Consider the following 14,429-nt stretch of genomic DNA (forward strand, 5'->3'; position numbering starts at 1 on the left):
GACGCCTGCTGCTGGGCACACGGTATATGTATTGCTGTAGTGCCTGGATATGGGATGCCCGCTGCTGGGCACATGGTATATGTATTGCTGTAGTGCCTGGATATGGGACGCCCGCTGCTGGGCACAAGGTATATGTATTGCCTGGATATGGGACGCCCGCTGCTGGGCACATGGTATATGTATTGCTGTAATGCCTGGATATGGGACGCCCGCTGCTGGGCACATGGTATATGTATTGCTGTAGTGCCTGGATATGGGACGCCTGCTGCGGGGCACATGGTATATGTATTGGTGTAGTGCCTGGATATGGGACGCCTGCTGCTGGGCACATGGTATATGTAGTTCCTGAATATGGGAAGCCTACTGCTGGGCACATGGTATATGTATTGGTGTAGTGCCTGGATATGGGACGCCTGCTGCGGGGCACATGGTATATGTATTGCTGTAGTGCCTGGATATGGGACGCCCGCTGCTGGGCACAAGGTACATGTATTGCTGTAGTGCCTGCATATGGGACGCTCGCTGCTGGGCACATGGTACATGTATTGGTGTAGTGCCTGGATATGGGACGCTCGCTGCTGGGCACATGGTATATGTATTGCTGTAGTGCCTGGATATGGGATGCCCGCTGCTGGGCACATGGTATATGTATTGCTGTAGTGCCTGGATATGGGACGCCTGCTGCTGGGCACATGGTATATGTATTGCTGTAGTGCCTGGATATGGGACACCTGCTGCTGGGCACATGGTATATGTATTGCTGTAGTGCCTGGATATGGGACGCCCGCTGCTTGGCACATGGTATATGTATTACTGTAGTGCCTGGATATAGGACGCCTGCTACGGGGCACATGGTATATGTATTGCTGTAGTGCCTGTATATGGGAAGCCTGCTGCTTGGCACATGGTATATGTATTGCTGTAGTGCCTGGATATAGGACGCCTGCTACGGGGCACAATGTATATGTATTGCTGTAGTGCCTGGATATGGGACGCCTGCTGCTGGGCACATGGTATATGTATTGCTGTAGTGCCTGGATATAGGACGCCTGCTGCTGGGCACATGGTATATGTATTGCTGTAGTGCCTGGATATAGGACGCCTGCTGCTGGGCACATGGTATATGTATTGCTGTAGTGCCTGGATATGGGACGCCTGCTGCTGGGCACATGGTATATGTATTGCTGTAGTGCCTGGATATAGGACGCCCGCTGCTTGGCACATGGTATATGTATTGCTGTAGTGCCTGGATATGGGACGCCTGCTACGGGCACATGGTATATGTATTGCTGTAGTGCCTGGATATGGGAAGCCTGCTGCTTGGCACATGATATATGTATTGCTGTAGTGCCTGGATATGGGACGCCCGCTGCTGGGCACATGATATATGTATTGCTGTAGTGCCTGGATATGGGACGCCCGCTGCTGGGCACACGGTATATGTATTGCTGTAGTGCCTGGATATGGGACGCCTGCTGCTGGGCACATGGTATATGTATTGCTGTAGTGCCTGTATATAGGACGCCTGCTACGGGGCACATGGTATATGTATTGCTGTACTCTGTAAGTATTGTGAATGTAATGCACTTACTGTAACTGCTGTGTCCCAGGGGAATCCAGAGTCCTGTGTTGGCTGCTGGGTTCCCCTCCAACTTTAACCCAAAAATGGAATGCTTTACCAGACAGCCTCCAAGCTGGGAGCTGCTGGGATGGTAGCAGGGGGCCGCAGCTTTCTAACAAGCTGAGTGGTTCCCTGGAGCTCCATGGGGCTCTCTGTCGGCGGGCAGGAGACCCGGGCAGGGGATCAGGGCTGCCCATCTCTGGAGCTCATGTCTGGGCCAGAGATGTTCAGCTTGTCCCCTGGCAGAATGCTGGAAGTAGGTTTTGGAGGGAAACCTTCCCCCCTAACCAGACCGGCACCTGGTCCCCCAGGTGGGCTGTGACTCAGAGGAGTAACCACTCCCCTCTGTCCATACGGACAATGCTGACCGTGCATGTGCCTAGTGCATGCACGTCTCATGCACTTAAGGTGATTGGTTGAAGACCACAGGGTGGGCGTACCCCCTGTGGTAATGTGTGCTGGAGTAGCCCTGAGTTAAATGTGCAATCTACCTGATCTGAATGCTGTAACATCACCTGTATGCTGGGACCTAGGAGAGGGATCTTTTTAGAGCTTCTACTTTGAGCAAATAAACCATCAATTGCCCAAGACGACCGCTTCATCTCGCAACCAACAGAATTACTGCAATAATTCCGTTCTCCGGCTGTTCTGGGTGTGAGGTTATCAGATTCTGTAGTTGGGCACGGTGCGCTTCCTCCGGATGACCCGCTTGAGCTGGGTGACTATGATGGAGGTGGGCTAGGGTAGTGGGGATAAGGTAGCGGGGATGGGGCAGACATCACAGGGGCGCACACGCAGCAGCAGGTAGCACAGTGGTCAGCAGTACCTGATCTTGTAGTTGGGCACGGTGTGCTTAGACCGGAGGACCCGCTTGAGCTGGGTGACTATGATAGAGGTGAGCTAGGGTAGTGGGGATAAGGTAGCGGGGATGGGGCAGACATCACAGGGGCGCACACGCAGCAGCAGTACCTGATCTTGTAGTTGGGCACGGTGTGCTTCTTCCGGATGACCCACTTGAGCTGGGTGACGATGATGGAGGTGGGCTAGGGTAGTGGGTATAAGGTAGCGGGGATGGGGCAGACATCACAGGGGCGCACACGCAGCAGCAGGTAGCACAGTGGTCAGCAGTACCTGATCTTGTAGTTGGGCACGGTGTGCTTCCACCGGATGACCCGCTTGTGCTGGGTGACTATGATAGAGGTGAGCTAGGGTAGTGGGGATAAGGTAGCGGGGATGGGGCAGACATCACAGGGGCGCACATGCAGCAGCAGGTAGCACAGTGGTCAGCAGTCCCTGATCTTGTAGTTGGGCACGGTGTGCTTCTTCCGGATGACCCGCTTGAGCTGGGTGACGATGATGGAGGTGAGCTAGGGTAGTGGGGATAAGGTAGCGGGGATGGGGCAGACTTTACAGGGGCGCACACGCAGCAGCAGGTAGCACAGTGGTCAGCAGAACCTGATCTTTTAGTTGGGCACGGTGTGCTTCCTCCGGATGACCCGCTTGAGCTGGGTGACTATGATGGAGGTGGGCTAGGGTAGTGGGGATAAGGTAGCGGGGATGGGGCAGACATCACAGGGGCGCACACGCAGCAGCAGTACCTGATCTTGTAGTTGGGCACGGTGTGCTTCTTCCGGATGACCCGCTTGAGCTGGGTGACGATGATGGAGGTGGGCTAGGGTAGTGGGGATAAGGTAGCGGGGATGGGGCAGACATCACAGGGGTGCACACGCAGCAGCAGTACCTGATCTTGTAGTTGGGCACGGTGTGCTTCTTCCGGATGACCCGCTTGAGCTGGGTGACTATGATGGTGGGCTAGGGTAGTGGGGATAAGGTAGCGGGGATGGGGCAGACATCACAGGGGCGCACACGCAGCAGCAGGTAGCACAGTGGTCAGCAGTACCTGATCTTGTAGTTGGGCACGGTGTGCTTCTTCCGGATGACCCGCTTGAGCTGGGTGACTATGATGGAGGTGAGCTAGGGTAGTGGGGATAAGGTAGCGGGGATGGGGCAGACATCACAGGGGCGCACACGCAGCAGCAGGTAGCACAGTGGTCAGCAGTACCTGATCTTGTAGTTGGGCACGGTGTGCTTCTTCCGGATGACCCGCTTGAGCTGGGTGACGATGATGGAGGTGAGCTGGGTCATGGGCCGCCCCTCGAACTGACTCTGCACCTGGAAGTCAATGAGCGGCTCCTCCAGGAAGCAGAAGGACCAGTGGGTGAAGGGCAGGCGGCTGAAGACCAGGCGGAGGCGGCCCTGTACCCGGCCCAGCCGCACCGACAGAGACGCCGTCTTCCCGAACAGCAGCTCTACGTCTATGGCCAGGGTCAGGCCGCCGCCATACTCCACCTCCAGCTCGAAGCTCAGCTCCGGAGGCAGCGGCTCCGGGGAGTCCGGGGACCCGGGGGAGAGTAGCCGTACCCCGCGGAGCACCGGCACCGCCTCCCCCAGGCTCAGCTCCCGCAGGCTCAGCCCCTCCAGCAGCCGGCCGGCCGTGCGGGACAGCAGCAGCTCCTCCAGCTCCACTCGGATCTTCCGCAGCAGCCAGCGCCGCAGCCCGGCCGCGTCCCGCAGCTCCCGGAACAGGAAGAGCAGCACCGCGTTCAGGAAGTGGCAGCTCTCCGCGCCGGCCGCCCCCAGCAGGTAGTCCCGCAGCGAGGCGTTCAGCAGCGGGGACCCGGGAGAGGAGAGAGCGGGGGCAGAGCCCGGCCGGCGGTGCAGGGAGAAGAGCAGCAACAACGTCAGGAGAGCCCCGGCCAGGGCGGCCAACAGGAGCAGAGCGTACACCATGGCCGCCACACCGCCGCTGCTGCCTGACGGAGCGGTCACCTGACTCCGAGCAAGGACAGGATTGGCTGCCGCGGGGGAGAGGGGGCGGGGCTGACACGCGGCTGCCTTACGGTACGGGGTCACCTGACGCAGCGCTGGGACGGGATTGGCTACTACGGTGTTGAGCAGACGCGATCTCCATACGGATACATGACGGAACATAGTCATCTGACTCAGCGTAAGGATCGGATTGGCTACTACGGCGGAGAGAGGGCGGTGCCTGACGGAACTTTGACGCCGGGACGGGATTGGCTGGCGGGGGAAGTAAGCTCGCTCCAACACATCCTGATGGGACTGGGTCACCTGACTTTAGGTACTGACGGGATTGGCTGTGTTAAAGAAAGGGCGGGGCTTCCACGCGGGTATCTGCCAGAACTGGATCACCTGACTAAAGACATTGACAGGATTGGCTGCCGCGGCTGGGGGCGGAGACCCTTACCGTGTTAGTCAATATCTGCTGCCATGGTGACCGTTCAATACAGGAAGAAGGAAGCTGCTCCGCGGCCGGGCACTAGTGTGGGCAGGGACAGGTGTGTTAATGCGCAGGGTGTCCCGTGCGTCTGCCTATGTCAGACATTCCCAACCACAACCAGCAGTGCAGGCTTTAGTGATATCCAGGCTTCAGCACAGATGGTTTATTCAGAATCACTCAGGTACTGATTATGTCACCTGTGCTCAAGCCTGGATATCACTAAAGCCTGCACTGTCGGTGTGCCTTGGGGACCGTGGTTGGGAATGCCTGGTCTATGTGGTGTCTTTAACAGATGCATACTTCCCAGCATGCCCCTCTCCAGGAGGACACAATGCTCTGTTCCTGGGCTTCCCTGGTAATGTATGATTGCCAGCACCTGTGGTGACACCTTTCTTATCAGTTACCTGGCTACCCACAGGTGCTGGCAATCATACATTATCCATACCTCCCAGCATGCCCCTCTCCAGGAGGACACAATGCTCTGTTCCTGGGCTTCCCTGGTAATGTATGATTGCCAGCACCTGTGGAGACACCTTTCTTATCAGTTACCTAGCTCCCCACAGGTGCTGGCAATCCTACATTATCCATACCTCCCAGCATGCCCCTCTCCAGGAGTACACAATGCTCTGTTCCTGGGCTTCCCTGGTAATGTATGATTGCCAGCACCTGTGGTGACACCTTTCTTATCAGTTACCTAGCTCCCCACAGGTGCTGGCAATCCTACATTATCCATACCTCCCAGCATGCCCCTCTCCGGGAGGACACAATGCTCTGTTCCTGGGCTTCCCTGGTAATGTATGATTGCCAGCACCTGTGGTGACACCTTTCTTATCAGTTACCTAGCTCCCCACAGGTGCTGGCAATCATACATTATCCATACCTCCCAGCATGCCCCTCTCCAGGAGTACACAATGCTCTGTTCCTGGGCTTCCCTGGTAATGTATGATTGCCAGCACCTGTGGTGACACCTTTCTTATCAGTTACCTAGCTCCCCACAGGTGCTGGCAATCCTACATTATCCATACCTCCCAGCATGCCCCTCTCCGGGAGGACACAATGCTCTGCTCCTGTGCTTCCCTGGTAATGTATGATTGCCAGCACCTGTGGTGACACCTTTCTTATCAGTTACCCAGCTCCCCACAGGTGCTGGCAATCATACATTATCCATACCTCCCAGAATGCCCCTCGCCAGGAGGACACAATGCTCTGTTCCTGGGCTTCCCTGGTAATGTAGGATTGTCAGCACCTGTGGTGACACCTTTCTTATCAGTTACCTAGCTCCCCACAGGTGCTGGCAATCCTACACTATACATACCTCCCAGCATGCCCCTCTCCAGGAGGACACAATGCTCTGTTCCTGGGCTTCCCTGGTAATGTATGATTACCAGCACCTGTGGTGACACCTTTCTTATCAGTTACCTAGCTCCCCACAGGTGCTGGCAGTCATACATTATCCATACCTCCCAGCATGCCCCTCTCCAGGAGGACACAATGCTCTGTTCCTGGGCTTCCCTGGTAATGTAGGATTGTCAGCACCTGTGGTGACACCTTTCTTATCAGTTACCTAGCTCCACACAGGTGCTGGCAATCCTACATTATCCATACCTCCCAGCATGCCCCTCTCCAGGAGGACACAATGCTCTGTTCCTGGGCTTCCCTGGTAATGTAGGATTGTCAGCACCTGTGGTGACACCTTTCTTATCAGTTACCTAGCTCCCCATAGGTGCTGGCAATCCTACATTATCCATACCTCCCAGCATGACCCTCTCCAGGAGGACACAATGCTCTGTACCTGGGCTTCCCTGGTAATGTATGATTGCCAGCACCTGTGGTGACACCTTTCTAATCAGTTACCTAGCTCCCCACAGGTGCTGGCAATCATACATTATCCATACCTCCCAGCATGCCCCTCTCCAGGAGGACACAATGCTCTGTTCCTGGGCTTCCCTGGTAATGTAGGATTGTCAGCACCTGTGGTGACACCTTCCTTATCAGTTACCTAGCTCCCCACAGGTGCTGGCAATCCAACATTATCCATACCTCCCAGCATGCCCCTCTCCAGGAGGACACAATGCTCTGTTCCTGGGCTTCCCTGGTAATGTAGGATTGCCAGCACCTGTGGTGACACCTTTCTTATCAGTTACCTAGCTCCCCACAGGTGCTGGCAATCATACATTATCCATACCTCCCAGCATGCCCCTCTCCAGGAGGACACAATGCTCTGCTCCTGGACTTCCCTGGTAATGTATGATTGCCAGCACCTATGGTGACACCTTTCTTATCAGTTACCTAGCTCCCCACAGGTGCTGGCAATCATACATTATCCATACCTCCCAGCATGCCCCTCTCCAGGAGGACACAATGCTCTGCTCCTGGGCTTCCCTGGTAATGTATGATTGCCAGCACCTGTGGTGACACCTTTCTTATGAGTTACCTAGCTCCCCACAGGTGCTGGCAATCATACATTATCCATACCTCCCAGCATGCCCCTCTCCAGGAGGACACAATGCTCTGTTCCTGGGCTTCCCTGGTAATGTAGGATTGTCAGCACCTGTGGTGACACCTTTCTTATCAGTTACCTAGCTCCCCATAGGTGCTGGCAATCCTACATTATCCATACCTCCCAGCATGACCCTCTCCAGGAGGACACAATGCTCTGTACCTGGGCTTCCCTGGTAATGTATGATTGCCAGCACCTGTGGTGACACCTTTCTAACCAGTTACCTAGCTCCCCACAGGTGCTGGCAATCATACATTATCCATACCTCCCAGCATGCCCCTCTCCAGGAGGACACAATGCTCTGTTCCTGGGCTTCCCTGGTAATGTATGATTACCAGCACCTGTGGTGACACCTTTCTTATCAGTTACCTAGCTCCCCACAGGTGCTGGCAATCATACATTATCTATACCTCCCAGCATGCCCCTCTCCAGGAGGACACAATGCTCTGTACCTGGGCTTCCCTGGTAATGTATGATTGCCAGCACCTGTGGTGACACCTTTCTAATCAGTTACCTAGCTCCCCACAGGTGCTGGCAATCATACATTATCCATACCTCCCAGCATGCCCCTCTCCAGGAGGACACAATGCTCTGTTCCTGGGCTTCCCTGGTAATGTAGGATTGCCAACACCTGTGGTGACACCTTTCTTATCAGTTACTTAGCTCCTCACAGGTGCTGGTAATCATACATTATACATACCTCCCAGCATGCCCCTCTCCAGGAGGACACAATGCTCTGCTACTGGGCTTCCCTGGTAATGTAGGATTGCCAACACCTGTGGTGACACCTTTCTTATCAGTTACCTAGCTCCCCACAGGTGCTGGCAATCCTACATTATCCAAACCTCCCAGCATGCCCCTCTCCAGGATCCAATGCTCTGTTCCTGGGCTTCCCTGGTAATGTATGATTGCCAGCACCTGTGGTGACACCTTTCTTATCAGTTACCTAGCTCCCCACAAGTGATGGCAATCATACATTATCCATACCTCCCAGCATGCCCCTCTCCAGGAGGACACAATGCTCTGTTCCTGGGCTTCCCTGGTAATGTATGATTGCCAGCACCTGTGGTGACACCTTTCTTATCAGTTACCTAGCTCCCCACAGGTGCTGGCAATCATACATTATCCATACCTCCCAGCATGCCCCTCTCCAGGAGGACACAATGCTCTGCTCCTGGGCTTCCCTGGTAATGTAGGATTGCCAGCACCTGTGGTGACACCTTTCTTATCAGTTACCTAGCTCCCCACAGGTGATGGTAATCATACATTATCCATACCTCCCAGCATGCCCCTCCCCAAGAGGACACAATGCTCTGTTCCTGGGCTTCCCTGGTAATGTATGATTGCCAGCACCTGTGGTGACACCTTTCTTATAAGTTACCTAGCTCCCCACAGGTGATGGCAATTATACATTATCCATACCTCCCAGCATGCCCCTCTCCAGGAGGACACAATGCTCTGCTCCTGGACTTCCCTGGTAATGTATGATTGCCAGCACCTGTGGTGACACCTTTCTTATCAGTTACCTAGCTCCCCACAGGTGCCCATAGGTCATTGGTATGACCTCATCTAGAGTACTGTGTTCGGTTCTGGAGGCCATATCTCCAGAAGGATATAAATACATTGGAGAGTGTACAAAGAAGGGCAACTATAATGGTGCATGGCCTACATCACAAAACGTACCAGGAAAGACTAAAAGGGGGGACATGATAGAAATCTACAAATCTATCAAGGGTTTTAACATAAGGGTTTATTCTGGTTTAATCGGAAAGGCACAAGCACTCTCTAATGGACAAAACCATGTGCACTGCAGGGGGGCAGATGTATATTGTGCAGAGAGAGTTAGATTTGGGTGTTTTATTGTTTCTGTGCAGGTTAAATACTGACTGCTTTATTTTTACACTGCAACATCGATATCAGTTTGAAGTGCAAACCCCACCTAAATCTAACTCACGAGGACATGCAGAACACGAGGACATGCACTGACACTGGAGGGAGGTAGGTTCAGGGGAAATGTTAGAAAGAATTACTTCACAGAAGGGGTAGTGGATAAGTGGAATAGCCTCCTGTCACGGACCCACCGGTCGCCTGCTCTGATACGTCAATCTGAGCAGCTCCGGCCGTGACTGGGGTTCACTTTGGACAGTCGGGTCCTTACTTTGAGGTACACTGCCACCAGCCAAAACCTGATTTTAGCGCTTGAAGCTGCGCAAGGAGCGGCTTGGCTCGCACCTGACCACACAATGCAGTATAAAAATGGTAACGTTGTAGCGTTTCTCTTCTGAGGCTTTTGAGTCCTAAGAACACAGAATCAGAAACTGGAAATATGTATTATTTATTCCTAGAAATACTACAGAGCTTTAAGTGATAAAAATGGTTACAAGATAGTATAATGAATTTAAAAGCACACAGAAGATAAATGCAATTTCAGAAATAAAAAGGGTATAAAAGAAATGACAGAACTGTGTTTTACACGTAAATACAAATTCTGGCTGATGGGGGGGGGGGGTCGCCACAAGAAACAAGCGGTCGCTTCCAGCTCGATGCTGCGCCCCAAGAAGTACAACTGTCTATAGGGAGAAGTGTCTTAGTTATACTTGCAGCCTCCCTCATCCCTCCCACCCTTGGGATTTGACTCTTTCCATACTGATCACTTGTTCCTGGATAAATGAAGAATTTGTCCACTGCTGTGAAGTAGATTTTACACATTCCTCAAGTGATAAGAGGTAATTTAGTGGAGGGGCAGAGCCCCTTTGGCCTGTTGGCCGGACACTATTGCTCTCCCCCCAATGTGGTTTATGAGGGGTTTCCGATCTTATCTGACATCCTAACTTCAGAGGATTTCTCAAACAGAGGGAACACAGACCTCAAACTCACAGGGTCACCTACAGTTTACCCACATAATACAAGACATGTCCTGATTCCAAACATCATAATCACAGGAGACATAACTTTACAACAATATTTATTTATTTACAGTGTCTTATATAGCGCAGCAGATTCCGTTACAGCGTCTTATATAGCGCAGCAGATTCCGTTACAGTGTCTTATATAGCGCAGCAGATTCCGTTACAGCGTCTTATATAGCGCAGCAGATTCTGTTACAGTGTCTTATATAGAGCAGCAGATTCCGTTACAGTGTCTTATATAGCGCAGCAGGTTCCGTTACAGTGTCTTATATAGCGCAGCAGGTTCCGTTACAGTGTATTATATAGTGCAGCAGATTCCGTTACAGCGTCTTATATAGCGCAGCAGATTCTGTTACAGTGTCTTATATAGCGCAGCAGATTCCATTACAGTGTCTTATATAGCGCAGCAGGTTCCGTTACAGTGTCTTATGTAGCACAGCAGATTCCGTTACAGTGTCTTATATAGAGCAGCAGATTCCGTTACATTTTCTTATATAGCGCAGCAGATTCCGTTACAGTGTCTTATATAGCGCAGCAGATTCCGTTACAGCGTCTTATATAGCGCAGCAGATTCCGTTACAGTGTCTTATGTAGCGCAGCAGATTCCGTTACAGCGTCTTATATAGCGCAGCAGATTCCGTTACAGCGTCTTATATAGCGCAGCAGATTCCGTTACATTTTCTTATATAGCGCAGCAGATTCCGTTACAGCGTCTTATATAGCGCAGCAGATTCCGTTACAGCGTCTTATATAGTGCAGCAGATTCCGTTACAGTGTCTTATATAGAGCAGCAGATTCCGTTACAGTGTCTTATATAGCAGCAGATTCTGTTACAGTGTCTTATATAGCGCAGCAGATTCCGTTACAGCGTCTTATATAGCGCAGCAGATTCCGTTACAGTGTCTTATATAGTGCAGCAGATTCCGTTACAGTGTCTTATATAGCGCAGCAGATTCCGTTACAGCGTCTTATATAGCGCAGCAGATTCCGTTACAGTGTCTTATATAGAGCAGCAGATTCCGTTACATTTTCTTATATAGCGCAGCAGATTCCGTTACAGTGTCTTATATAGCGCAGCAGATTCCGTTACAGCGTCTTATATAGCGCAGCAGATTCCGTTACAGTGTCTTATATAGCGCAGCAGATTCCGTTACAGTGTCTTATATAGCGCAGCAGATTCCGTTACAGCGTCTTATATAGCGCAGCAGATTCCGTTACAGTGTCTTATATAGCGCAGCAGATTCCGTTACAGTGTCTTATATAGCGCAGCAGATTCTGTTACAGCGTCTTATATAGCGCAGCAGATTCTGTTACAGCGTCTTAAATAGCGCAGCAGATTCCGTTACAGCGTCTTAAATAGCGCAGCAGATTCCGTTACAGCGTCTTATATAGCCCAGCAGATTCCGTTACAGCGTCTTATATAGCGCGAAATGGATGTAGTCTATAAGAGAAGACTAAAGAAGAACCAAAAAGGTTTTTGGGGCACGCTTGATATGATAAAATAAAGTATAATGGATGTACAGATGGTGTAAAGATAAAACGTAACTTTTAATAAGAAGCTTTTAACACTAAAATAAGTTCATACATATATTTTTTATATCGACACACCGTTTATGTATTTGTTGAGATTTACCATGTATGATGGACTCCTGCCGATAATTCTGGCAATTACTAAAAGAAAGTATTTTCAACAAGAGCGAAAATGTTTTGGTAACGTTTGCCTAATAAAATTTTTTATATATAATATAGTTCCGGCAAACGAAATAGGGCACTGGTCACTGCACACCACCACTACGATATCCACTACAGTGTCAGCATTGGTGGATATAGACTAGGGATGTTCACCGGCCACTTTTCGGGTTTTGGGTTTTGGGTTTTGGGTTCTGATTACCTTGAGGTTTTGGGTTCTAATGGGTTTTGGCAAAACACCTCCTAAGTGTTTTGTGTTTGGATTTATTTGGGTTTTGGGTTCTGATTTTTTTGTTAAAAAAAGCCTAAAAACAGCTAAAATGGCAGAATTTGGTGGTTTTTTTGCTCCTACGCTATATTGACCACAATAACATTCATTTACACTCATTTCCAGTGTATTCTGAACACCTCACACCTCACAATATTGTTTTTATTGCCAAAGTTTGCACTGAGGTAGCTGGATAACTATGCTAAGCCACACAAGTGTGCGGCACAAACACGTGGCTCATGTAAGAGTGGCACTGCAGCGGCAGACATGATGGCAGTTTAAAAAAATAGGCCCATAAAAGATACCTATCTGGCTTGATCATGCACTGTTTACCATGTGCAGCCAAGGAGCGGTGGGCATTTTGTGCAGCACAGAGTTTGTCTGCAAGTGTGTAACTGTTTCGATCACTTTAACATCCAACAAGACCCCTATCTGGCTTGATTGTGATTATGATTATTTATAATTAATTTCATCTGATTTTTAATTTGGTGATTAGTAATATTATTCATTTATTATTTATTATTACCATTCGTCTCGTCAATCATTGCCTAATGGGTGGAGGGGAGGGGGCTAATCAATGACTAGGTGGCAGCTGGAAGAGTTCTATCTGGCTGCGACTTCTGTAACTCTATTGATCGCTAGGGTGGATTCAGGTGATCTGGCTCGCTAGGCGGGTGTTCCCTTTGCTCACTGCTTCACATGCGTCCCTCGTGAAGCTGTGCGCTCTGTCGAGGAGGATGTCCTTTGCCGGTAGAGAAGTACTGATCTTCTCTCAAGGTGTTACGACTCGTAGCTGCACTCCCCTGCTACAACCTCAAAACAAGCACCAAGACCCCTATCTGGCTTGATTGTGCACTGTTTACACAGTGCAGCCGAGGAGCAGTGGGCGATTGGTGCAGCAATCAATTACTCTCATTAGTGGAATGCAATCAGTTGTATGCATTTAAAAGACAAGTCCCTCATACGAATGACTCTCAGCAGTGGGCACCAGACCAGACAGGTAGATGAAGCAGTACTAGACACCACACGGTAGATAAGTCAGTACTAGGCACAAGACCGGTAGATAAGGCAGTACTAGGAAGTACTAGGCACCAGACGGTAGATACGGTAGTACTAGGCAGTGGGCACTAGACCAGACAGGTAGATGAGGCAGTATTAGTTGTGTGTGTATCTGTTTTGGTCAGTTTAATATTTAACAAGACCCCTATCTGGCTTGATTGTGATTATGATTGATTGATTATTAATTAATTTTTTGATGTGATTGATTCATGGTCGAAACCCCGTTTAACAACCTGGTTGATCCTGACCCTGATGTGCAGTTTGTCTCTGTGCTGAAAGATCCCAATCTCAAATGGCAGACTGAACAACCTGTGGATAGCCATATTTCAAAAAATGTGAATGGGCTTGTGTGGCAGCCCACTACAGGATACCCCCTGTGCCCCTGGAGTGCCCCCAAAGAAGTTTAATTGCAGCCAATGCTGCTCAGAGGAAAACTGCAGGGATGTGAGGGGTTAAACAGCCCCAGCTCAGTCCACGTGCAGGGAGCCTGACACCCCCGATTGGCTGCCCAGGGATTGTGGCAGTCCACCCCTGGTGTACTCTTGTGCCCCCAAAGAGATTTTAATTGCAGCCAATGCTGCTCAGAGGAAAACCTCCTTTGCTTGTGGAAGCTGCAGGTCTGTGAGGGGTTAACAGACTCAGCTAGTGTCCTAGTGTCCCAGCTCCCCTGCACATGAGACAGGAAGCTGGGAGGTCAGAGGTGATCCCAGCAGCAGTGTGTGAGAGAGAGAGAAAGTGTGCAGAGGGGTGAAGAGCTTGTATCCTGAGCCAGGAAGCATGCAGACAGAGATGCTGTGCAGAGAGAAGCACACATCTGAGACCAGGCACTGGGAGCAAGGACCCAGCAGTTAATGACAGCCAGCACTGCTGACCAGAAGAAGGGGTGAGCAGCATGTGAAGGGAGATAGAGCCCAGTAGGAGTGACTGCAGAGACCTACAGCACGGAACTAGGCAGAGAGGGACATTGCCGCCCATCTGGGAGTCACCCAGAGGACCACACAGCACCCAAGACAGGCAGTGGCCAGCCAGGAGTCGTGACCAGCAGGAGCTGGCAACTGCAGCTGATTGTTCAGGTACTGGGG

At 51.0% G+C, this 14,429-nt stretch overlaps 1 protein-coding gene across 1 annotated transcript in view; it reads right to left on the reverse strand.

The window, feature by feature from the left end:
* The window catches only part of PDZD8 (PDZ domain containing 8), a 95,402-nt gene extending 90,930 nt beyond the window's left edge, over positions 1-4,472 (reverse strand). Inside the window, exon 1 of the mRNA XM_083168025.1 lies at positions 3,684-4,472. Coding sequence (XP_083024151.1) covers positions 3,684-4,411 — 728 coding nt within the window. The 5' untranslated portion in view covers positions 4,412-4,472. The remainder of the gene's footprint in view (positions 1-3,683) is intronic.
* Between the last annotated feature and the right edge of the window lie 9,957 nt (positions 4,473-14,429).

The sequence above is a fragment of the Crinia signifera genome, unplaced genomic scaffold (genome assembly GCF_055691185.1).
Source record: "Crinia signifera unplaced genomic scaffold, ASM5569118v1 HAP2_SCAFFOLD_207, whole genome shotgun sequence".
Taxonomy (NCBI): domain Eukaryota; kingdom Metazoa; phylum Chordata; class Amphibia; order Anura; family Myobatrachidae; genus Crinia; species Crinia signifera.